We start from the raw sequence: 27342 nt of genomic DNA on the forward strand, positions 1-27342 counted from the left end.
CTTCACTCAAACTCATACATAAGGAGGAAGAAAATGGAGTAGTCACTTTTCCTTATTACTTGAATTCCTCTATAACTTTAAAGTCCCTTCACACTTAAACCAAAGAAGAAGAGAAAAGTATCTTAATGATTTAGGAAAGTGAGCAGTAGCTTGTGGGAACTTCTGCCTTCTACTTATAATTGAGCATGAATAACATGTTTTCTAGTTTTCCATGGGAGAATTAAGCTAAATCCATAAGTGTTTCTCTTACCTTGTTTTACAGATATGAGGGTTTCTTCAAGAACCCTAAAAGGAACTTTAAGGTTGTTGTTTCAATCCTTAAGAGAGAGATAAGTGAGAGAGAGCTGGAGTTAATTCTCAATATTGTGTTAAAAATGAGTGAGAATAGCAGCCAATATATCTTATATTGAGCTTTCTTCACCTTTAAGAATATCCTCTAGAACCTCCCTTTTTTTGGTCCATTTTTAGCCAATAATTGGTCAAGTAGGTGATGCACCTGCTTATGTACATCAAGCAGCTCAAAGGGTCAAACTAGGTGATGTTTCTACTTGTTTTCACTTGGGCTTAAATATATTGGGCCTTGGCAGATTTGGGGCTGCTGGGCTTTAGTTTCATTTTCCTTTTATTTAACTTAATTTGGGCCTCAAGTGAGTCCGTTAGCATAGTCCCCGATATATAGGCCCATATCTGATTTTTAGGTGTGTTGGTAAGGTTGCTTATGAGTTAGATTTGCCAACTAAATTGGCATCGGTTCATTCGGTTTTCCATGTCTCTATGTTGAAGAAATGTTTTAGTGATCCGACATCCATAGTTTCCTTAGAAGGGTTGAGATTTGATAAGAGTCTTTCTTATGAGGAAGTTTCGCTAGAGATTTTAGACCGGCAGATCAGGAAGTTGAGAAATAAAGAGGTAGCTTCCGTGAAAGTATTGTGGAGGAATCAGTTAGTTGAGGGTGCTACTTGGGAGGCCGAGACCGATATGATGTCCCGACATCCTCATCTTTTTCATTCTACTCCTACTCTAGTTTGAGGTAATGAGTTCCTCTTGATTTGACCTTTGTTTTGGGAGTCATGTGTTTTTTATGTGTTTCCATGATTTCCTTATGTGATGCATGTTCATGGAAAAGTGTGTTTGAAAGAAAATGAGTTTACATGTTTGATTTTCTTCATGTTGTTGTGCTTTGAGTATGAGTTGCCTATAAACTTCATGAGTTGAATTGATGAATATTTTTTAGCTATGCTTTTTGAGAGTAAATTGCATATGGGCTCCATGAAATTGTGTTGAGAATGCTCTTAACTTGGAGAAGGTAGTTCCTCCTTGACCATGAGTAATTTTGAAAATTCATGCATAATGGGTTGTTAGATGTAGTTCCTATTTTCTTATAATGCATTTGAGTTTGTTGAGCTTGGAGTTGATGTTTCTTCCTTATTTATGTGCAATGCATGCATAATGGGTTGATAGAGTTAGTTTCACCCCTCTTATGATGTTTTGAGAACATCCTAACTTGGAGTCAATAATTCTTCCTTGGCTTCATGCATTCCATTGTTAGGTTAGGTTGTTAGTTCCTCTCCTAAACTTTTAGAACCAATTTAAATCTCATTGGAGGACGAAGGGTTCCAAGGGGGTGATATTATAACACCCAATATCCGAAAAAGGGAATTAAACATGATTTTGTGAAGTTGAAGGTGCCAGCCACGGAGGCCAACCACGGCCAGTGGGTTGAACCATGGACCGTAGGTGGGTCCGTGGATTGGTCACCCTACTAAGGTGGTTGAGGTCCAGAACCACGAATCGACCTACGGACCGTAGGTCAGACCAGGATCCATGGTTTGAGGCCCAAAAATCAAGTGCCAGAAGTCCATCGACGGTCCACCAAGACGAACCGTAGATGAGACCACGGTTCGTCGACTGGGTCCATCCGGTGACTGTTGTCAGTTATTATTTCAGGGTTAGTTAGGTCTTTTCATGATTAATTAGTTCCTAAGCTATGTCATTTCGTTTATGTTTAGAACCCCCTATATAAGTCTGTTTAACCGCAAATTCACCCCATTTACTTTATTCTTCCAATTTCACTAAAGAATCCCAAAACTCCTCTCAAATATTCTCTCTCTAGAAACTTGAAGAAGAAGAAGAAGAAGAAGAAGAAGGAGGAGGAGGAGGAGGAGGAGGAGAAGGAGGAGGAGGAGGAGAAGGAGAAGAAGAAGGAGGAAGAGGAGGAGAAGGAGAAGGAGAAGGAGGAGGAGGAGGAGAAGGAGAAGAAGAAGGAGGAGGAGAAGAATAAGAAGAGGAGGAGAATAAGAAGAGGAGGAGAAGAAGAGAAGAAGAAGAAGGATTCACCTAGGGTTTCAAGCTAAGGTTCCAATTCCTCTATTGAAGGGTAGGATTTGGAGTTAAGGTATGATAGTTTTCATCCATGGATACCTTTCATCCATGAGTTCCCAAATTCCTCTATTTCAAATGGTAGAATTGCCCAATTTAGTTAGGGTTTTCTTCAATTAGCATGGGTTCCTTTCATTATTGATTTAAATGATTAAATTATGATCTTCTAGTATGAATGAAATGCAATGCTTTTATGATGAATTCCCCCATGAACCCATGTAATACCTATGTTTTCAGGTTGTGAATCATATGATGAGGCATTTTTAGTATAAAGCAAGTGTTTAATGAAATTAAGCATGTATTGCAAGCTTTACATGTATTTATGATGAAATCCATATCTAACCCATGTTTTCTAAAGAGTTTATGATTGAAAGTGGATTTTGACCTCAAGAGGTAAATTATTGACTTATGCATTGATTATGAGATTTATGCTAATGTTGTAAGGGTGCTATGAGAGTAAAAGTACCAATGATGATGTTGTTGTTGTGTTGTTGAAAGGACATTCTCATAAACACATAACTAGCATGATGTGAAAGATTTTCTCAAATAGAAAGGATTCTTAGGTTGAGAGGCTTTCTCACCTAAATGAATCAAGAGTAAGAGCTATTCCAATGAACTAGCTTGGATTGGTTGTCCAAGGGCACCTTTTCATGAGTAATGAAGTCAAGTAAGAAATGACTACTCTGTGGGAATTTATACATAGCACCGAGTGGATATTGATAGTGAGATGGAAGCTCTCCCATAGTAGAGATCGGGTTTCCAAAGTAATCTCATGAGATGGAAGCTCCCCATAGTAGAGGTCGGGTTTCTGTAGCAATCTCCTTATCCCATAAACTAAGTTCCCTTATAGGTTGATAAGCTAGTGGATCCACTTAAGCTAGATATTCATGGTTTTACCTTAAGCAAGTAGAACAACCCTTTTCAGTGTGGGAGACACCGAGTGATCATGTTATAGCTCACATGGTCTCGTGTTGGTTAAGGCTGATTTCCCCACAAGTAATAATGAACTAAGGTTACTTCAAGAAGTATCCCACATGTGTTCAAAGGCTTTATAGATGAAGTTAGCTTGCACTGACCATGATTTTATGAATTATGTTTTATAAATCTTTTATATCATGTTTCGCTTGGTCAATTGCATGTCATGAATGAAATGTCCCTTTTTGGATGTTTTAAATGTTTTATGCATGGCTATCATACTTGGTAAATTGTTTTGTACTAATGCATACTCTTGCCTACATTTTTTCAAATGTAGGGTCTGATATTTAGGGTGCTCATTTTTGTGGCTAGTTGGTGATTTGATTGAATCCCAAACTTTGGTGAGTCCTCATGCTTCAAGGATGGACTTTGTTGTTTTAGTTTCCTTATTTTATTTCTATTTTGAACATGATGTATGGGCTAGGCCCAATTTAATTCTATTGTATTAGATGTTTATGATGAGACATGAGTTTAGACTTCCACTTTTTGTCTTATAAAATGATTTATACTTGGACTATTGTTTTACTCTTATTGTTCTAGTTCTTATGTGATGATAGCTAAGTGGCTTGTATGGAGTCCTTCGGAGTTCTATACGCCATGTTACATCTAGGGGGTACCCCTGGGTCGTGACAACCTTCGCATTCTTCATGCATACTTTTCAGTTTTATCTAGTTATAGTTTATGACTACTTTTCTTGGGTTTCCATGCATGACAGTTGAACTCATGTAACTTTAATAGTTGTTCCAAGGTCTTATTGTAGGATTTTAGTGAGAGATATATTAATTAAGTGATGTTTTCTTTTCATTAATCGATATAAAATTTTGATCAGATAATTATTTCATTTTAATGAGTATTGATTAGTTTTGGAGTTGCGCATGCTCTATCACAGTGCTTAAATAATTTGGGTAAGTATACGTATTTTTTCTACGCTTGTTTGGTGGTGTTAGCAGGTGCCAGTCACGTCTAGGGGGTATTTTGGTATGTGACACATAGTCTTCCTAAATTTGTTCTTTTTCAGCACATGTTGAATGATATGCATCCATGAAAATGCAAAATAAGTATTCTAATTATTATTTTTTAAATAGAGATGAAGATTTTCTTTAATTTGATGAAAATTTTCCTTAGTCACCTGTCATATTTTTCTTCCTCTGAATTTGTTTTTGTCATCAATATCATAATTGTTTCTTTGGACTAGCAAGGATTTCCTTCATCATCTGACTCTGTTGCCACCAGTGCAAGAAAGTCATATTTTATTGTTTCCTTCATCATCAATAGTGATTGATTTTCAGGTCTGCCTCCATCATACTCTTATCCAATGAATATTCCATAGCCACTAAAGCTTTTTTTAATAGATAAATCGTCCTTGTGATTATTCAGACTGTGATTTGTAGTAATGTACAGATCATTCCTAGTGTTTTTTCTGCATTGTTCTTCTTATACTCCCAAGACCACAAGGGGAAAACTTGATGAAGTGATTTAGACTCCAACACTTGTGACACACTTGTTCTTGGATGTCTATATAAGTCATCTTCTGAAAATTCTACTTTGATTCATATGACCCTTTTTCAGCATTCTTGACAAAGCCCAAAGTATACCCTAGGTGTAACTAGGTGTATTAGACCCTGAGAGGCCCTACACATTCCACTTAGCATACATCATACAAGATAATTGACATAAAGAATTCAGAAAGATAGCATTTTCAAATTTCAAAGAGCTTGACAAAGTGGAAGTCTAACATAAGTCTCAGTAAGCCATCCAATACATCATAAGTAAAGTGGCTAGGACATAACCCATACATCACATACAAAGTCTGAAAATGGAAATGACATACAACTATAAAATTATCGCAGTCCTCCGAACATGAGGACTCACCAATCTTTAAAGACAAGGAAACCCACTAGCCACGAGTATGCGAAGTAGGAGCATCGAACCCTACATTCGTGAAAAAATATAGGCACAAGTATGTGTTAGTATATGGAATGTACTAAGTATGGGCAATATCCGTAAAATAGGCATGATAGCATGAATGGCTTAAAACATGTAAGGCATGAGCAATATTTGAACATTAAAAGTTTTAAGAAGAACTGACATGTAAATCATTATATATGGTCAAGGGCATTAACATAAAGGACATAAGAAAAGCTTGGAAGAAACGTTGTCATTTTGTGAGATATTATCGTTAACCAATAATAAGACCATAAGAGCTATATCATGGAATCAGATATATCCATCATACTGAAAAAAGGGGAATCTACTTGCCAAGGTAGAATCCGTACATATCCTTTTTTTCTAAAGTGGATCCACTAGCTAGATCATTTAAGATAATCCTTAGGGGGCACCTAGTTAGGGACTATAGGTTACTACTAGAGACTACCCCGATTGAATCTCCACCTCAAAGCCCTTTAGGTGCCAAGTCTAAATTTCAACGGAATAGAAAAAAATCAAATATCAATATAACATAAGAAAGGCAATAATCAATACCAATCCACACTTTTAGATGAAAACATAAAATAGCTCCTTAAACACAATTTAACATGGATGAGAAAAGCTTTCATCAATGTGAATTCATATGTGAGAAATAACTTTCACAATAACATTGATACTTTCCTTCCAAAACATCCCAAAATAATTTTTCATAACTTCATAAAAACATGCATATCTTCATAAATTCATAGTTCATAGGTTCATAGTAGAAAATAATAAATTAGGCATGGGTTAATATAATTCAACTCAATATCATGTATTAACATCAAATCATGCATTAGAAGACTTAATTAACAATAATAAATCATAATTGAGTGAAACCCATAAATATGTAATTAAAATCCTAACTTGATCAATTGAAATTGAATTGGAAAATTGGAAAGCTTGGGGGGACCTCATGGAAGAATGGATTCCATGGATGAGTACCCACATACCTGTCTACTAAAAGCCCACAAAGAATGATGAATTAGACACTTGAATTTGAATCCTAGATTCTTCTTCTTCCTTAGGTTGAGAGGAATTTAGGGAGTGTATTTTGTTTGGTTTTGGGAAATTAAGAGAATGGGGTTGAAGTGGGTAGTTTTATGACCTTAAAGCTTTATATAGGGCTTAGGGTAGAAGATAAAACGACATAGTTTTGATTTAAAACAATGAGGGACTCAAAATCCCCTTAAAATAACTGTCGAAGCCTTTCTATGGTTTGGACCTATGGTCATGTAGAACTCCTACGGACTGTACTGGTCAACCGTAGAAAAGTTCAGAAACCTTAATTTTGGACCAACTTTTGAAGAACTCTGTCTACGGCCTATAGGTCTTCCTATAGTTCGTAGAAACCAACTTGACTCCTTAAAATTTCACCAAGTCTAGGACCTACCTATGAGACCTATCTAGGCTCGTACAAAGACTGACTGGTCGTCCTACTGAACCGTAAAAAGTACTGGAGTTATTTTTGAAAAGCTATTTTCCCTCTTCCTACGGTTGCCATCTACGGCCCATAAAAGCTTCTATGGTTCGTAGATGAGACCCGGAGACACAGATTGTAGACCAAATATTCCTTTTCCTCCTTTTCCAATTTTTGAGGTGTAACAATTCTTGAGAACCTTTAGGTCATTAAAGAAATACTATCATCCTCGAAGTCATCCTTTTCAATTGTCTTAAGGACTTTGTTATTTTCTTTCTTGATTCTTTTTCAGTTCTTAGGTCATGAGATTTCCAATGAGCTCATTCATCATCATAGTTACCAGGTCACATGATTTTGAAATTGTTACCTCTTTGCTTTTCTGTAATTCAGGAAGAACACATAAGTTTTATGACTATATTTGCAATAGGAATCACTTCTCCTAAGATTTCATTAATGATAGCCATGAACCTGGTGTGCATATCCTGAATTGTTTCACCTTCCATCTTTCTAAATAGCTTATACTACAATTTAGATTATTAATTTTGGATTTCTTGACCTAATTTTTTTCCTCATGAGCCATTTTAGTGTTTCCGATATAACCTTTTGATCTGGATATGCTAAAATTCTAATATACTCATCCAAACCTATTTCGTATATCAAGATCTTTTTTGCTTTTGCATTATTCTGAATTGCAAGTTTGGCAGCAGCATTATGTTCCTTTCTACCGTTTGGCACCTGAGTTGTTCCATCAGTTCCATTCTTCATAGGGATGGTAGGACCATCTAGAATAAATGCCCAGAGATCTATTTTTTCTCCTATTAAATGATCCATCATATTGTTCTTCCACCATCCATAATACTTTCCATTGAATAGTAGGGGTCTTATTTGTGGCTCTCCTTCCTGTGCAGTAGGTGGTGCAGTCATTGATCATTTTCAAGGTATGAAACTCTTTAAGTGAAAAGATCTACTCAAATACCAATTGAAGAAACCTTAACTAGAACAAGAACCATGTTCTTGTTGTATTAGCAAAGACAATAATGCAACAGAAACGAAACACAGATTTATCATGGAAAACCTCCTTTCTCAAAGCAAGAAAACACACGACCTATAACTTGTAGGATTTCAACAACCTCCACCAACTTCAAAGAGCAACTTTATATTACAACTCAATAATAAAAGGGACTAACTCTAGTACCTCAACTCTAACTATTAACTCTAAGAAGTATGAAATGGGCGGGTTGGGTTGGGTTGAAATTGGAGATATTAGAATGGGTTGAAATAGAAATAGGGTTGGATCTTGACCCGCTCAAGTTTACTTTCGGCTCAGATGGGCTTAAAACTGGGTTGCGTCTAGACTCGCTTAATCTCAATACTTTTAATATATTGTTATTTAAGTTTTATAACCACACTTTGAATTTTAACTTAAGAAAATTTAAAAAAAAAAGTTACAAATGGATAGATAAATCCTAAAAATATAAAATAGATAGTAATTCATACCTTCAATATAGGAACATTCATTACATCAATGCAAATAAAGAATCTTAAAATGGGTTGAAATTGGAGAATAAATTGGGCTCAATTGAAGATTCTCTTAAAATGGGTTAAGGTTTGAATGAGTTGAGATTGAACCCAGTTTAAATTATCTTGAGCACAACCCTTAAAATCATGGGCGGGTTCGGCGGGTTACCTATAGTTGGGCTCTTTTTGACACCCGTAACTATAATTGTTTTCTCTACTCTCCAAGAAATCAAACTCATTTCTTATTACAAAATCTCACACGTTCACTTTCACATTTAGTACAATTATCATTAAACAATGGTTTTAAGTTGAACTAACACAAACTTAGCTTTAGAAAGAAAACCTAACTCTCATTCTTCTTTCTTCTGGTTTTTTTCTCTTTTGCGTTGTCACTTGCTCTTGCTGAAAAACAACCTCGTCTTATGATAGCAAAATCTAGTTTTCTCATGTCTCAATTATCCTTTAATAGGAGTGTATGAAACCCTAGTTTAGTCCTACAAGGAAAGCAGTTTTCCACTCGTCACATTCTTTCCTTATTAGGTTTCTTCTTCCTTTAATAAGGTTTTCCTATTCACACGGTTTCTCTTTTCCTTCCTTCAAGTTGGTGAACTTGGCTCACTTTGTCATCATCAAACCTGTTCCGAATATTGTCATATCATCAGAGGCTTTAGCCAATAAAAAAGCTCCTCTTGAACCCTAAAGTACTAAAACCAATTATAGAGCTATTAAAAATGTGTACAGGCTCTTCCACTCACCTGGCCCTTTTTATATTTTATCTCGTTTGTCCTTTTATCCACATCACTAGGGTACAATTCCTTTCATTTCTCTACCGTGTTTATTCCCTCTCTCTCGAGGGTGTATTCCCTGAGGATCCGATTTTCCTTGTCCTATCAATCTACACATGTTGTTCTTCATGCCACATGTAACAGACAAGTTTTACCCATCACAATGTGCTCACAAAAAATGAAAATACAAACTAACAGGCTCTCAAATATAGTTATGTATTGATTTTCATCAGCAAAACTTTTTGGATGTTACCAAATTGTCATATTAAAATAATACTAGTCTGTCATCTGTAAGAACAAAAAACATTTGTGGGCTCTTATAAAATATGTTTTATAGAAAAGTAGAATTGCTTAATTACAAGGGGGACTATTTAAAGATTCATCCACTCCAAATGCAGGTGAGGAGACAGTAGTAATATCAATCTGAAAATGAATCTTCAGCACACATAAGTGTTGGTATTTGGTCATTATCAACAAAGTTAATCTTGTTCAATCTCACACATCCAAGCACTCTCTCCGGTAATTCCTCTGACTTTTGCGCCTGCATTATTTATCCATGAATTTAAGTTTCATGCACTGATTGATAAAATTTACATTATTGAATCATAATGTGACAAGTATTAAGTAATCTACACTAATAATGTTAAAAAAAAAAGTTGTACTGTTGATGCAATCAATAAATATATCATCTTGTCAAGCCTAAATCAAAGCTAACTTCCTCAATCCTTATATATTGAATTCTTGCTGATATATAACAAGTAAAATAAAGGGAAACCTGAATTGTTAGACCAAGATCCAGTATCCCGAATCCTAAACGCTCCCTAAAAGAATCTAGTCCCCTTCTTGCAATGTAGCTGAAGTGATGAATGTCAAGATCAACCTCGAAGTAATTTGGTCCCTGCAATAAACAGAAAAAAAGAAAGATAGACTTGATGCTCATGTTCGATAACATCAAAATAATGCTAAAGTTGAGATAAATAAAAGGATTTAAGTTATATGCACTAATATTGTAAAGTCTTTTTAGACTATCAATTCAATTTAACTTATTATACCATGTCAAGATCAACCTGATAGTGTAAATATCATTGATCACAACGTACAATAGTGCATAGAACTTAAAACTTTAAATCAAAACTCAAAAGGATAGAGTATCCACCTGATAAAAGCTGTGTTGAGGGCGCGAAAGCACTGGCTTCTCATTGTAAGCATTCAAAAGCTTACTTTCAGTAGCATTTGAAACAATCTCATCTGGATTAACCACTCCAACCATAATCTTCAACCTCTCTCTAAAAGGAACATATGATTCTCTTGCAAATCCTTTAACCTTTTCCATATCATCCTCAACTAATCTCTGTCGTACGAATATAGAAATGAAAATTTAATATCAGAGCAAATCATGTTGAAAGTTCTCCAATCCCCTACTACCACTTTCATGGAAAGAGGCGGATGAAGAATTATAATCACTAGGTTAAACCGAATCAGCATTTCTACAAGAAATGTAGATGTGTAAGAGCAAAATCACTGATATTTCAACAAAAATGTTAAATGTTGAACCCCATAATGTACTAAGAGCCTAAAGGTTGATGCATCAAATTTGAATTCTCGATTCACCTCTTGTTCATAAAAAAATATATATCATGTAATACGAACGACTTAAGAGATCTAATAAAATGTAAGACAAGCTTGTTTCTAATTAGTTTAAGCAAGAATTAGACATTTTCCCCATTTCTTCCCAATAATGACATTGAGAAATACCATATTTCTAGAAAAAAAAAGAGAAACCATGGAAGCAAAAGACTCTAACCAACGTTGTACTACCTACTCGCAGGTGAAAATGGAGAAGGCGTGTTCTGTGAACTATAAAATTGTTCCAACCAAAGACTGAAGTGTATCTTACAAGTTTGGCATATATTCATTATCATATCTCTCAAGTAAGACACCAGGAAATTTGTTTAGACATGAAAGTACCTTGATGTTGTCCTGAAACTGGGGAGAAACATCTTTGTCAAAACTTTCAGAAATTTTGAAGTATATGACAAGGCTCAAGCCTTCTCCATCACCATCACCAACGAACATTGGAGCTGAATAAGTTGGCAACTGAATATTGACAATTAGTAATGGAGGAAATTTTCCATCTCCTTTTACAGAGGGAAGCACAAGGTGTTGTGCAATGTGATTTATCTTCTTAGGACACACAAATAAATCAACCCCAATAGGAATATAAGGAGACACACTTGGAGCAGGAGATTTTCTCTTGTCACTGCAAGATTAATCAAGGAAATGTATGGGTAATAAATTATCATTTACAAGATATATCGCTACACTTAAAAGGATTCCACTGAGGAGTGTACCTGAAATAACTGTCGCTACGTAGCTTAAAATTTGAGGGATCAATCTTTGACCAACTTCTTGCAGTTAACTTTTCTTCTGTGCAACAAGGAATTTGCAGCCCGGCCCTGGGACGATAAAGATACTTTTTTGATGCACCTACAAGCAGAGATGGATCCAGGATTTAAACCTAATTGGTTCACGATTCTCAATTCTACAAAGACATGTTTCAAAAACTTAGTTATTGTGTTCTTAGGTGAGATTACGACTAAAAGATATGACATTCTCAACAATAGGTTTGTTCTCCTATATTTTTACATTCTAGAATAATTATAAACATATACTTAAGTCTTACTTAACCTCAAAAGTTAGCTCATGAAGGGAGGATTGCTTAAGTTCATATAAGCAGACGATCAGTCCATTCCCAAACCAATGTGAGATTCCAACCCAGTCTAAATCCCCTTCACGCCTATGCCCAAGTAGAGTGTGAACAATATAGCATGGAGCCCAAACAGGGAAGAAACTGACCTGATACCATGTAATCGAATGGAAGAAGTAATATCTCTACTCATGAATAATTAAGGTACCTATACAATTACAAGGATTCTATAGAAGGGATTATATCAAAATTAATAAAAGGAAATATTATAGATTTACTCTTGTGATTTGGATACCATATTTTGTAACAACACGAAAATTAATTACAAAGTCATCATCATATCATGATCACAATAAGAATAAGATTACCAATTAGATTCATAAAGAATAAGGAGAACACAGGGATGTCATGAAAAAAAAATTGCATAGAATGATTTTTGCATATATCTTAATTTAAGATGAAAGAATAAAATCGAAATGGTAAGTGGCGAGGTACTTACAATATTTATCCTCTTCTTTGCCATCCACAGATGTTCTCTTTAGAGAAAGCCTTATTGTTGATTGCTTTACTTGAGAAACTTGGCCTGATTTCGATGCACTAATGATCTGTTCATTGAAACTCAAGGAAGTAACCAGCTTCGGTAGGACAGTCTTAAGCACATTCTCTTGAGTTTTTTCCAGCATACCAAGTTTATCCTCCTTAACACTATTAAAACTTCCATATGCACGATCCAAATATCTCTTCCTTTGGGCACCAAGGACTTCGTGCTTCCCAAGGGATGGAGCTTCATAGCCCTGACCACCTATAAGTGCAAGTCCTTTCGGACTATTAACTCCATATTTGAGCAAAAGCTTATCTGATCTACTGCCATCCATCTTGAGATATCTTTCGTGGTACTCCTTGTACTTAAGGTTGTTATCCATAAAGCATGATGAAGTTTCATATTGAAGCACTTGTCCAGTTCTTGGGAATAGATCTACAAAATTTAAAGAGTATAAATAAGCAAAGAGAAATTTGGACGTGGTGCCTATTATGTTGGAAGGGATCACTCTAGCAGCTAATTATCTAATAGAATATTGATGTCAAATGTCGGTAAAAACAACAGAAAAAAAGACGTTCATTACCTCCATAGACGCTACTGAAGTCATCATCTGAGTCAGAGTCAACATTGCTGCATGTATCAAACCAAGCTTCTTCTTGGCTAAGAACTGCAAGCATGTAAATTTTCTATTCACTTTCAAACTTTTAAAGCTACATTTCTTTCAATTATTCATTCTTTTTTTTGGAATAAAACAGTCAATATTAACATAATCTGCATCATAAGAGTAAAGATGACAGCAGAATATACTCTTTTGACATTCTTCTCTCAACAAAATAGAATCTGAAATATTCTTCATATAGGTTTATTTTTAGAATCACATGGACAATATCATTTTTGAGCAGGACCAAGACAGAATATTTGGAATGCAAATTCAATGATGCGATAGATGAAGCCGACGACGAAGTGAGGCTTGGCACACAGACTATTCCCAAGAGAGAAAGTTTCAAATATCTTGGGTCCGTCATCCAAGGTAGTGGGGACAGGGAATCTTAGTAACTCAGTTGCTTGGTGTAACACCCCGGAAACTAGTGAGTTGAACTAGTTTGTTGTAGAGTCTTGTAGTGGAGTTTTGGAGTGTCGTATGAGGGTTAGAATCTAAGATAAATGGCTCCCCTACTTAGAATGACATGTTTAGGGGTTAAACGTCTGGGTACGACTCCCCAAGGACCACCCAAGGGGTCCATGAGGAGGACCCCAACACTGCCCAAAAAGCTATCAAAACAGCTTGATCTACGACCCCAATTCACGCCCCTTAGATCAACCTACGGCCCCGTAGGTCATGGGCGTAGGTCAGGCCTGAGTTGGCCTGCAAAATATGAGTCTCTGACCCAAATCACAAGACCAAACCACGGCCCTTATACCCATCCATGGTCTGTGGATGGGGATTCGTAGATGCTGCCAGGTTTTGACATTTTAGTTTTAAGTTAGGTGTTTGGAGTTAAGTTAGTTATTTAATTAAGGGCTTAGGGGGTCGGTTTAGTAGTTAAATAACCACCTATAAATAGTTAATAGACCCCTAAGTCATTAAATCATTCATCTAAAGACCCCCAAATTACTCCCCAAGCAATCCTCTCTCTAGAAGAAGAAGAAGAAAGGAAGTTGGGGCAGCAGCTTAGGGAGATTTTCACCATTGATTCAAGCTTTTTTTGGAGCTTTGATTAAAGGTATGTTAATATTATTCATTTATGTGTTCTTCCACCCATAGAGCCCCTATAGAAATCCACCAATTGTGGATCAAAAACCCCATTCTAGCTAGGGTTGTTCTTACATTGTGGGTAGGGTTTGGGTGTTATTCCAATCTAGTGGATATCACCCAATTATGATTGATTTAGCTTTGTTTAATGATAAAATGATGATTTCATGTGGTTTCTATGGTGAACGCTAATCTAAATTAATGAATGTGATTATTGTGGGTTAATGTCATTAGAGGCAAAATTGAAGGTTCTAAAGTGATCTTCCTATTTCAATGTCTTGAATACTAATTGATCATAGTTAGGATCATCTAATCATGAATTGAACTAGACTTAATTTAATAGGAATGATCTTGACTTGTAAAGTTGGAATTGAACCTTTATGATCAAGTATGACTAGAATCACCTTCTAATGAACAATGTGATTGAATAGCTTGTAATTTAGACATGGATCATGATAGAATGAAGTTAAGCTTGAAATTAGGGCTTGTAGCCATCATTGTTAGGGCTTTGGGGGTAAAGTCAATATGATGTGATCTTGTGGTGTAATTCTCTTTCTCTTATACACTTAGACATGAATATGCTAGGAGATTCAAGTTCTCTCACATAGAAGGATTCTAGGTTGACCTACTAACCTAAAATGAATCAAAGCATGTTAGACTAGAATAGATTGAAGTTGTGATAAATGATCCCTTCATGTATAGCTTGGCTTAGTAGGATAAGACCAAGGTTGATAGCTTAGGATGAGGATCTATTCTCTCCTAAGGGATAGCTTGACTTAGCATTGTAGGATGCATGTCATGGTAGCATGAGTTAGTAGTAGTCATGGTAGCCTAGGATTGAGGATTTATACTCTCTTATAGGTAGCTTGAACTAGCATTGTTAGAATGCATTCATGGTAGCTTGACTTGGTTTTGCCAAGACCATTTCATGGTAGCTTTGGGATAGAGGACTTATACTCTCCTAAGGGTAGCTTGACTTGCATTGTAAGATGCATTTCAAGGATATCTTGAGTTAGGATTAGTCATGGTAGCTTAGGGTTGAGAATCACACTCTCCTATGGATAGCTTGCATTTTTCATCTAGTACACTTGTAAGGGTAGCATGACTTAGTTGATTTAGGACAATTTCATGGTAGCTAGGATAGGACACTTGTACCTTTCCTAGAGTAGCTTGGACTTGCATGTTAGTGTGTATTCCAAGGTAGTTAGCTTAGCTTAACCTAGTTATGTTAGTAAGATGATAGCATGGTCTAGCCTATTAGGGGGTTATTCCTTGGTAGCCTTGAATAGAGGTAAATAGAATAGAGGGATTAGTCCCCAACTAGTGAACCTTCGTGATAGTCTAAATGAGTACTTAGTGTGGGTAGTAGTATGGGATGCTATCCATACATTGCACAAGTATGTCTTAAGGCTAGATATGAAGGGTTCCCACACATAGTATGACTTAGCTTGGGTTGTTGCCATAGTTGCCTTCTAAGATATGATTGACTAAGGTGGTAGTTCCTTTGTCTATATGAAGTAAGCTTATAGTAAGACCAAAAGGAGGGTGAATATGACCAAGGTGATTTCAAGGCTATGCTTGGTGTGAAGGGTAGTATGGGATTCCTTACATGCATTGCACAAGTGTGTCTTGAGGTTCCTTAGAAGTATAGTGTCCTTACGGTAGAAAAACTTATGACTTAACCATGTACATAGACTATGATTAAGATGACTAAAAAGGGATACTTGGCTTGCGTGGTATTATGGGATGCTATTCTTGCTTTGCACTTGTATACTTTTGAGGTTACTTGAGAATGGTGCTATTATTGTAATGATGACTAAGAGTCAATTATGTTGATATAATTATGGCTTATCTCCTATGCTCATTAACTATGTCTTATGTTGACTTATGTTAATATGAAGCTTATGTTGGAGACCATGCTATGACTATGATGATTATGTTATGACTATGTTATTATCTCTTATGCTTATGTCTTATGTTGACTAACCATTTGAGATGCTCTTATGATGTTATGCTAGCTTTCATACTTGGTACATTTTGTATTAACGCATATTGCCTACATTCTAATCAAATGTAGAGTTTGGAGATTTTAGTTTCTTTGGAGGCTAGGTTTCAAGGATCTAGAAGAGTTGACGAATTGGTGAGTCCTCATAGCTTCGAGGACAAACCCATTATGTTCCTTTATGTCATTTCATTATGTTTTTAGACTTTGTATGGGCTGCGTCCCAAAGACTTTTATTCAAGAGTTAAATAGATGGTTTGAGACAAAGGTTCTAGTAAAGACTTCCGCTTGATTTTATGAAATAAGACATTGATTGTAAAAGTTTTAAATTTTCCCGTATTCTCTATTATCTTATGTTAAGAATGTGCTAAGGGCTTGTATGCGACACCTTCGGGGTCAAGTATGTCGTGTTATGACTAGGGGGTGCTCTCGGGTCGTGACACTTGGCTACCTGAACTTCCACCTTGTTGGTGAGGGTTCAATTCACTACATTGGAATCCCCTCCCCATTTCCCCTTCCCCTACCCCCATTTTTTTTTTTAAAAAAAGGTAGTGGGGACATCGATGATGATGTCACACATCGCTTTGGGGTGACATGGTTGAAATGGAGGCTTGCCTCTGGAGTCTTGTGTGATAAGAAGTACCACCTAAACTTAAATTTAAGTTCTACATATCGGTGGATTGACCATCCTTGGTGTATGGGGCAGAGTGTTGGACAGTCAAGAAATCTCAAGTTCTAAAGATACATGTTGCGGAGATGAGGATCCGGATGTATGGATATACTCGGAGTTACAAGATTAGGAATGAGGTTATTCGGGAGAATGAGGAAGTGACATCTATGGTGGGAAAGATGAGGGAAGCGAGATTAAGATGGTTTGAGCATGTGTAGAGGAGGTGTGTCAACGCCCCAGTGAGGAAGTGCAATAGGCTGGTTGTAGGGGGTATGCGGAGGGGTAGGGGTAGGCTGAAAAAGTATTGAAGAGATGTGATTAGATAGGACGTGGTGCATCTTCATATTACCGAGGACATGACTTTAGATAGAAATGAGTGAAGGTCGTGTATTAGGGTAGAAGGATTGTAGGGGTAGAGTGTTGTCTTGCAAAGGTTTAGTACCTGGTGTAGGATTAGTCCTTGCCCTATGTTGTTTATTGTATTTTGATTATCACACTATTTTGTTGTTGTTATTGTTTCTCTCCTGTGAACTTTATATTGTTTTTCTTATTAACCGTTATGCTTTTCTTATTTGGAATTGATGCACTTGAGGGTCTTTCGGAAACAACCTCTCTACCTCCACAAGGTAGTGGTAAGGTTTGCGTACGCTCTACCCTCCCCAGACCCACTTTGTGAGACTCTTTTCACTGGGTTTGCTATTGTTGTTGTATACCATCAAGGATGAGGGTTCACCACCAGTGCAAGCTAATTAATTAGTGGATGATTCCTCACAACACATAATATTCCATGACATGCTCATCTAGGCAAGTGTCAAGCCCAAAGCATGAAAATTGATATTAAGGATTCATATAATTTGAAGCATAATTATTATTGTTGTTGTTGTTGGAGTATACTCAGGTTTAGGGTGTGCTTGGTTGATCACTCTAGGAAACTAAGAAACCAACTTCTTTTCAAGAAAACATTTTCCTTGTTACCAAACACACTTAGTCTATCTCACTTATCTATACATATCCTTTTACATTCTTGATATCTTTTAATCAGGTATATTCCATCAGACGCAGGCTTTATACAATAGACAACGTTCAAAATAATGACATACCAGTTGCATCTGTTTGAGTATGATGCCACTGCAACTGAGTAAGATAGTATTTGGAATTGGAGACCTCAGATCTTCTAACAAACTCACTAACAGTAATTTGTGGTCCTACATCACTGTTTCTTCTCCTGGTTCCTTCTACAAGAGAGATCAAATTCTTTCCACGGAATTTTCTATGACGACGACGATGATGATGTCTCTTCTTTACTTTGATCGTATGGCCTGGAGTCGATACACAAGCACCCATTTTTCTGACTCAGTTTACAAATTTTGCTGCGAATTTGTTCTGTCCCATGCCAGATGCCAATTACAATTGTGGAACAGAAGAAATAAAGACACCTGGAAATTAAGCACAAATAAATAGAAATTACAGTCTAATTAGTATGTTATCTTAATCTAGAACTATAAATGTACCAAGCTTTCAAAACACGAATTTATACAAATTTCATACCTATAGTCACAACGGAGTAGTGATATAACGATACACTGGACTTGCTGGTCTAAAATCTTGAATCCACCACTGTCCAATAGAATTTTGTGAGTATATTAATCAATTCAAATTAAATGGAGGGATAATGAGTTCAAACTTTTACATTAATTAGAAGTAAATACAAAGACTTACCTTAAATGAGTACTAACATCTTGAACTAACTATACAGCTACAAAGACGATGTTGGGCCAGTCTCAAAAGAGAGAACATAGAAAAAGAAGGATAGTTCTTTAACTCTACATAAATTTTCCAAAATTGTATAACACACGCCAATAGGACCTGCGAAATTGTATTAACGTAAGTAAACTTGAATTAGTCTTGATTAAGCAATGTCCTATTTTTCAACAGCATATTGAAACTCATAAATATAGGATAGAAACAGATCATATTTAATGTTTAGTAGCAGTGGAAAACGACTAAAACTAAGAACTCTGATACCATGTTGAATTGTACGAACATTTCATCTAAAATTTAAACTTTTAAAGATGATACACCATTACTTATTAAATTATATCTTCAAGGTCGATGATAAAAGTAGAGAAGTTAGATTGCTCTTTGTTTTCCGACTTGAACTATGTACATGTAATGAAAATTTTATTAAAATAGTAGAATATATTTATCAAGTGAATACACAATTTTACAAAGGGAACACACTTGAATCACACGAAGGTAAAACCTTTAAACAATATAAATGTGTTTGCACATGAGAAAGAACAAAAAAAAATGGAGACAAAAGTTAAAATGTCAAAGCAGAGAAGCATGATCAAAGAGGGGACAAGATAAGTTGTTATTTCCTTCGCTTAAGAATGAATTCGTGAGTGATTGTGGATGAAATGCACACAAACTAGCAAAATCATGAAACAAACTTTATGTTAGAAAAGAAAAAAAAAATTGCAAATTTGTTAAGTACATAGTCAACACAAAATCAAATAACAATGTGGAGATCAGAACAACATTATGGCAACGAAATATGTCTCAACAAAGAAAAATCGGGGGAGGTGTATGCAAACATTATTGAGAGATGATAAAGATTTTTAAAGCTTTTTTCGCATTATTCTAGGCTCCCCTAATTCTCCGACAAGAAAAGAGAAGAAAAGAGGAAAAACAAATGCAGTAGAACTAAAAGTAGATATATTGAACAAGCCTCAAAAGCTATACTACATTATCCTTCAGTTGACTTGATTAATTAATATCTAATAAAGCGCAATAAACGTTTGAATACTTTAAGTGAATCTTTTAAAATACAAATTTTTCACCAAGGTGGTGGATGGAAGCAATTGTTGTGGAAACCTGATCTGAAATAAAGCACTTCGTCTATAAGCATTGAAGAAAAGATATAATATGAGCCCAATTGCTCTTCTCGAATGGTTTTACTATGATGGAACAGGGGAGTGGCAGCCAGAGAAAATGCAACACCATAGAGAGTTTATTTCACGGAGTAAGATACTGGAATCAACCACGACTACCATAAGTGGTTCATTTTCGTTCTTCTCTGGGAAGAGGGATCAACTAAAGGTGTAGCATGCTTCTCTCTTAGAGAGGCGGGCAACTTATAAAGTGGTCGCCTAAAAACTTAATATAATCACTTAACTGTTACAGAATACTTGCAACTACATGAATACATATCGGTAAACAATCTACCATACCATCTCATCTCAAAGATTAAACTGCGAGAGAGCACACTTTTATTCACTTAAAAATATTCTCAACATGTGCCCCCTCAGGCAGGGACTTGCTTTTTAGTGGCCAAGAATGATGAAATGGATGACACTTGAGAATCAATCCCAAGACACCATGTTGTAGTATGTGACTATCTCATTTAAAATATTAAGTTGTTAAAGAGAGCATATTTTTTTTACTTCATTATATTTTCAATACATTCGTTAGGAGTAGGATAAGAAAAACAGAATTATGATGCAAACCATTATATCAACACTCGGGGGCAGAACCAGCAATTATAACAAAGGGATTCAGAAAAATCCTAGAATGCCACATTTGAGAATTAAAGCAAATTTTGAGTCACCTTTAAATCATAACATTAGAAGTTAAGGGGGATTCAATTTATATATACATATGCCATATTTTTTGTTAGCTATCAACATAATATAATTTTTCAATGAAGGGAATTCAAAACAATTTATTTGGGAATAAATGGTAATTACCTTAACAAGTGAACAGGAATAATTGATGAAAGAAGCTTGGCTTGGTTTCTCCCTCTCTTTGGGAAAGAAGAAACAAAAACCAGAAAAGAGAGGGAGAGATCAGAGTTCCAAATCTTCTCTCTGTTTTTTTTTATACAAATCTATTTATATTTTGGATATTTCCCCCCTGTTTTATATCAAAAGAATTTTGATAGAGTGATTTTTTAACAAAGATAGAGAGAGAAATGAATGAGAAAATGTAGGGAAGAAGTAAAAAGGAACGTTCTTTTAGCTGCATGTGTGACTCTTTGCTTATTTCCTTTCCACTCCGTCCATTTTAATTTTTATCCTTGCATGCAACCCCTTATCCCCTTTCTATTATATTCACCAAACGCGGTCCATCCAAAATTTAAGGTCTATGTGTAAAAATATGTTATTTAAGCATAACTCAAATCTTGAAAGGTAGTTCATGAGGAAGGGGAGGATTGCCCTACTCAATATAAATATATTACTAACATATATATTTTTCAATCAATTTGAGACTTTAACCAACTCTAACACCATCTTTATGCCCAGGTCCAAATTGGAGTGTGGACCAAGAGCGCAAATAAAGATTGACCTGACTGTGGTACCTTGTAGAAATATGATATTAGGGTCTAACTTGACCCCAAAACTAGGGAAAAGGGTCCCTCCATTACTATTTTGTCAATTACTCTCCTCAATGGTGCAGTGGATGTAAGTCACATATACAAATGAATATGAGAGGTTAAGATCATCTCAAATGAATTTATCATTGATTTAACTTTTTAATGGCGTTGCATTACATAAAATTAAATATTAGAGAGTCACCTTGATTCAACTCAGCTCGATTGGAATCGACTTGACGCCCAGGTCTACTCGTTGCCAAAGGACCTAGAAGAAAGATTTTGATAGACTAAGAATCTGTTTGGATTGACTTAAAAAAATACTAGCTTTTAAGTCAAAATAATAAGTCAAACTTAAATGACTTTTAAGTAAAAAAAATTAAAAGTAGAGGGAAACCTACTTTGATTTTTAACTTGTTCTAAGTCATTTAAACCCTATTTAGGTTATTTTTAACCTTGCTAAAACACTTACAAAAGCTAAAAATAACTTTAAAATAGGTTTGATCAATTTTAAATTCAATTCAAAGCTCCTCCGTGGTTTACAATGACTTGTAATAATAACTTGGTGCACAACACTATAAAAACCAGGTTGAAATTCAATTCATTGGTCATTCTATATGAGCGCTTGCTTGACATTGGAAATTTTCATTAAAGGATTTAAGTGGAAGAATGTTTAATTAAAACAATTGCAGATGGGGCAAATTGACTTTATAGTCCATTACAAAACTCGTTTTAAATATACATCAAATCTTCCAAGAGATTTCTGTTTCTACACATAGGAAATAATAAATAAAGCACGAAATCCATCCAATTTTTTTTACTTCCATCCAAATTATAAAGAATTGTGTTGAGCCATTTCCTCCTCCAAGTAGAACAATTTCTTGACTATACTTCAATCCCCTTTTCTTTGCTTTAAATTTCAATTCCGACGATGATTTTGAGTCACCTAGTCAAGTACCCAAATATGTATTTCTTTCTTGCTACTGCTAGAGTTAACTCATTTAAAGAAGTTAATTCTCTAAGAACAAAATAAAACGGAAACAACAATAACATCCCACTCTGACATTGGATTGCATCAGCTGCTCAATGATCCATTCAGTACATTCTGACAACTGGGGGAAGTGACTACTCCACTAATTAGAGATGAAAAAGAAGTTCAAAGCTAGTGGAAAGAAAACGATCCAAGGGAAAACGAAATCAGGTTGCAGGTAAGACACCCTACATGGACTCCAGAGCCTGAAGAATATCAGCTTTCAAGTCTTCATAGTCTTCTACTCCAAAGCTGAATCGAACCAAGTTGTCCATGATCCCATACTTAGCTCTCTCTGACTCCTTAAGATCCCTGTTTTCAGAATGAAACACCATGTCATCCAAGTTGCTTTATACAACTCCTTCCTTATTTAAAATAGGACACCGCACAACAAAAATACATCTATAGCCTATGCCCTATAGGTAATACCAATTAGTTGGGATTAAACTTTAGATATGCTAGTTAAGGTCCAATGCAGTTGATGATAATGTCACTATAATTCATGGGTTAATTGGTCTTGCAGCCCTTACAAATTTGTTTTTACTCGTCTTTTTCAAAAAAAAAATCTTTATTCTTACATGTAAGAAATGGGAGAAAAACACTTCTATTCAAAAATTATGAAGGGTGATGTTCATCCATTTCCTCAAAAGAGAATATCAACATACCAGTAAGACATAATTGCTGGTTGGTCCACAATGCTCTCACAACCTCCAAACGATGGAGCAATATACGGAATTTTTAGAGCATCAACAAATTTTGCAGTAGTTAGCAGATCCCCATCAACCTAATTAATAACATAATTATCCATCAGTCATCATCCAAATTATAGGATCTAACAAGAACAGACTTGGAAATCTTTAATAGATTGTAAAATACAGACCTCAAAACTGACCACCCCACCAAAACCAGTCATTTGTCTCTTTGCAAGATGGTATTCTGGATGACTTGGCAAGCCTGGATAATAGACACACCTCACCTGCAACTCAATTTTCTTAGAAATGATAGCAGTTGCACATGGAACAAAAATCTTTGAAGCAAAGGAATACTAGCCTACTGAACTCAACTGAACAGTCAAAAGAAAAGCTAGAATGCAGTGGGTTAAAGGAAGCAAATTTGAGCCAAAAGAAGGAAGAATGAGTTCAAGGAAACACTTGCAAGACAAGATCCATTACCAACGCTGACTGGGTTTTCCCCTCTTTATTAGTCATTTATTTTTATTTTCCTCTGCTTTCTTTGTAATTATTTGTGTTTTTCGATGGAATGGAACTGTCCATCTTGGTTAACAAAAGAAGTAAACAAGTAAAATAGAATCAACCCATTCCTGCAAAAGAAATGCAGTTCTGTGATATTGAAAGCATGATCTTAAGCTGCAAAAAGTGGCATGCCTCCAGCTTATCCGATATTTTACAATGAAAAAATAGGGGAAGGAAAAAAAAGAGACTGAACTTCTTCATTGGCCACTTTTCATATCTTAATTTTGGTCGACACACTTTTAAGTCTAAAATAAGCATATTACCTATAAGTAGATTCGGCTATAAGTAATAGGCTTTCCGATATTGCAACTTTATTTTAATAGATATTAAATTGAACTCCTTTATTTTCTCATAGATACACAATCTCTTGAAAATTAGTTTAGGCAGTTATGGCGTACTACAATGTGGAATCCAAACCACGCTCAACTGAAGACGTTGAGAGCTTAGAATACCTTTGGATGAGCCTCTAAAATTTCGGCTATCCTTTGTGCAGTTGAGTTCTGTTGCTGTACACGGAGATGCAACGTCTTCATGCCTCTGATGATTAAATACGCAGCATTCTGATACATGGGAAAATTGAATCATGCGTCAATAAAATACAAGCCAAAACTAATCTAATACATATGTTCATCCTTTACACTTGGTACTCAAATACCATGACTACATTCCAGAGTCCATTTAAAAGAAAAACACAATTTCCCTTCACTAAATTTAGCTACACTACAGAGAGTGAATTCTTCTTCTCTTAAAATAGTGAGGGTTTTCTGTTAGGTTTGATACTTTTGGCGATTCATTACCAGCACTCTCTTGCTGCTGTTTTTTACTCTATAAAATTACCATAGTTATTTAAAATAGTGAGAGTTTCAGGATGAATATAAAAGGCCATCCAATCAGGAGCCACATCAAATTGAGGATTTACTTCTGATGATTTGTTTGGGGGTTTTATCTTGCATAACAAACCGGCGGAGCATAAAATGTCGGGGAAAATATCAAGAGAGTTCAACCAACGCAACTCACAGGATTGATAGCACCACCCAGGATATGATGCAAGGTACGAACTGCTGAAACTAACTTATCAGGACCACTGATGCAACCTCCAAGAACCTGCAAGAAATTGAATTGATTAGCAGTCAGTCTGATAATTTTAGGGTGGTGGCATAGTCATTTGAATTGCTATGGCATGATTTGACAACACCATACGTCATTGTGGCCACCAAGATATTTTGTTGCAGAGTGCACAACGAGGTCAGCCCCTAGAGCAAGGGCCTTTTGGTTAAGGGGAGTTGCAAACGTCCCATCTATGCAAACTAATGCTCCTTTTTCATGGCAAAGCTTCGAAACAAGCTCAATGTCAACACATCTCAGGAATGGATTTGTTGGAGACTCGGTAAAGAAAAGAGTCACCTGTATGGAAAAAGGTTCAAGTTATTGGGGATGTCTTCAGTATTCTATAGATATAATTCAAAACAGTTGACTCAATAAGAAGCCTACTAACTTTCTTCTGATAGAGCACAGACTCTAGAGCTCCAATATCAGCTGGGTCAATGACTGTCGCCTGCAATGGATAAAGGAAATGAGATCATATAACTAGAAAGTGTAAAGGATGAAGAATGGCAGAACTTTTTCTTAGACTTGGGTATATAAATTATCCATATAGAAAGGAAATGAGAATCTATGGCCCAATTATTGATAAACAGCAGTTTCTAGAGAGACCTCGTGGAAATTTGAACTCATTTCTACCATTTATTTTCATGAGTAATATAAAGCATACCAACTTTTCAGTTTTGTACCCAATTTTCTTCTTGTGTCAAGAAATACTGAAATATCCTATGCTTTCCAACTTAACTTCAAGTATCTTAAGCATTTAAATAAGTAAATACCGTGATTCCCATTTTAGGCAGTATTGTCTCAATAAATATCCGGGTCTTCCTATAGCAGTCTGTTGTTGTTACAATATGCCCACCAGCAGGAACCAATGCCAACAACAATACAGTACTAGCACACATTCCAGATGCCATTAACAAGGTTGCATCAGCACCCTCCAGTGCACTGTTGCAGCAGAGAAAATAATGCATTACTTCTTAACTACCAATCCATAAAAGAACTGGAGAAGGGAAAGAAAAATCATCTTCACTAACCCACCTTATCTTTTCCTCTGCAACAATACTAGTGGGGTTCCCATAGCGCCCATATTCAAAACTCGCACGTCTTTTCTCCTGTCAAAGTATATCATAAATAAGAACCAAACCAAAAACACAAATTTAACTAAACCCAAAAATATACTTCTTGGCATTCTCTTTTTCCAAAACTACTACATAATATCTCACTTGAGCTGATTATTGACCAAGCACATCACTTGCCTTCCTCCAACTGGTATGGCTCATGTTTGTCTGGTGTAAACTCTTCACCAGAATTAGCTAGTGAACCTATTTTATAAGTCATAAGCCACAAGAAAGTAAAGGCCCAATAAAAGCAAATACCTTGAAGTCAATAAGGTCAGAAGTCTTCTTGAAGAAATAAGCAGATGTGTTAACCACTGGGGTAGTTATTGCATCAGTAACAATACCACGTCCTAACCTTTCACCTGGAGAAAAGTAAATAGATCAATCAGCGATCAGCTAAAAGAATCCTCTAAATAAATCCCACACTCGTATCAAGTATATATAATCTGTAATATATCGGAGTAAATCCACAAACCACGACAGAAGAGAAAAACTAGACGTTCGAGTTTGAAAATACAAAGCTAGAACGCATACCGGCATGAATTGCGATGCTCCCATCAGAACTCAAAAATGAAGAATATTTGACATCTGTCAAATCCTCGATCTGTACATTTCGATCAGCACGAGCCGAATCTTCCACCACCGCCCCCTCCTCATCACCTGTGGTAATATCAAAAGGAGCAATGGCGGCGGTATCTACGGCCTTAGCCGCCGGAGTAAAGTCAGGAGAAGCGTGGTTATTAGACCAGGAAGCCGCAACAACTTGTGCTACACCGATGTTACTGCAGTTCCTACGAGCTTTAACGCTGAGCTGCCTTACAAAGTTGGGCGGGAAGCGAAGGATCAGAGAAGACATACCGTGAACCGAAGCTCCACGACTCAACGAGTTGACCTTACCTGAAAAACGAACGCCGGCGTTAGGGAGGTCAAGACGTGGAACGCCGCCGGAGAAGTCGGGATCGGAACGGCATTGGAAGGACGGAAATGCCCTAGCACAGCTTGGAACGGCCATTGAGTCGAGTGTCGAAAACGCGATTTCACCGGCGGCGGCCCCTTTTAAGTCTGAAGAAGAGAAATGAGATTTTAGCTGAGAGAAGTTGGTTGCTATTATCATAACAAAAGATGTCTCGGAAGAACTCTAATCCAAGCTTCGGGAGAATCAAATTGAGTACCAATTCCTACCTTTCATAAAAGGTAAAGAAAATATGGGTTAACACAATTAAGTACTAAGTATGATAATTATGTAAAAATATGCTTAAAAACGGACATTTTATTTGAAAAGTCATGATATATGTCATTTTGATAAAACTTCATGAACATAAGCATAAGAGGCATAATACAAGACATAATCAACATACAAGTCATTTATCAACAATAGAGACACAATCAACATAAGCCTGGTAGGATGATTTTCTTGGCCTCATTTCTGTTCCCTTTGTAAATTGTTTTTGTTTTTAGTTGCATTTGAGAACAACTGTGTATTTTGTTGGGGGTGAGGTATTTCCATACCTATCTCTTGTGGGCTATTTTGTGAATATTAGTTGATTTTGATTGTGCGTTTGTGAATATTGGAACCTATTGGTTTATATATATCTTGGTTGTTGGATTGTGGTTGTTGTTAAATTGTGGCCCATTGTTTTAATTTGAAAATGGTGTTGAAATGGTTTTGAACCAAGTTTAAAATTTTTGCCACCTCTTGTGTGTGTAATTGTGGCTACTCTTGTGCAAATTTGAGTGTCAGTTGTTGTCA

At 36.0% G+C, this 27342-nt stretch overlaps 2 protein-coding genes across 2 annotated transcripts; both read right to left on the reverse strand.

Moving 5' to 3' along the window:
* Positions 1-9443: 9443 nt before the first annotated feature.
* Positions 9444-18471, reverse strand: LOC125819237 (uncharacterized). The gene is made up of 10 exons (XM_049498703.1): positions 18435-18471; positions 18264-18332; positions 17816-18151; positions 12874-12957; positions 12249-12725; positions 11394-11529; positions 11011-11302; positions 10199-10393; positions 9818-9940; positions 9444-9583 (listed from the first exon to the last, which is right to left on the reverse strand). The coding sequence occupies exons 3-10, from the start codon at positions 18057-18059 to the stop codon at positions 9461-9463; spliced, it is 1674 nt and encodes a 557-aa protein (XP_049354660.1). The 5' UTR covers positions 18060-18151; positions 18264-18332; positions 18435-18471; the 3' UTR covers positions 9444-9460.
* Positions 18472-22087: 3616 nt separating this feature from the next.
* LOC125819232 (cystathionine gamma-synthase 1, chloroplastic-like) lies at positions 22088-26725 on the reverse strand. Its single transcript, XM_049498698.1, has 11 exons — positions 26127-26725; positions 25851-25954; positions 25513-25586; positions 25251-25419; positions 24866-24925; positions 24571-24774; positions 24388-24474; positions 23823-23930; positions 22998-23093; positions 22783-22901; positions 22088-22429 (listed from the first exon to the last, which is right to left on the reverse strand). The coding sequence occupies exons 1-11, from the start codon at positions 26704-26706 to the stop codon at positions 22306-22308; spliced, it is 1725 nt and encodes a 574-aa protein (XP_049354655.1). The 5' UTR covers positions 26707-26725; the 3' UTR covers positions 22088-22305.
* Positions 26726-27342: the final 617 nt, after the last annotated feature.

Source organism: Solanum verrucosum, unplaced genomic scaffold, assembly GCF_900185275.1.
Source record: "Solanum verrucosum unplaced genomic scaffold, falcon-dt-bn FXZP01000246.1, whole genome shotgun sequence".
NCBI lineage: Eukaryota > Viridiplantae > Streptophyta > Magnoliopsida > Solanales > Solanaceae > Solanum > Solanum verrucosum.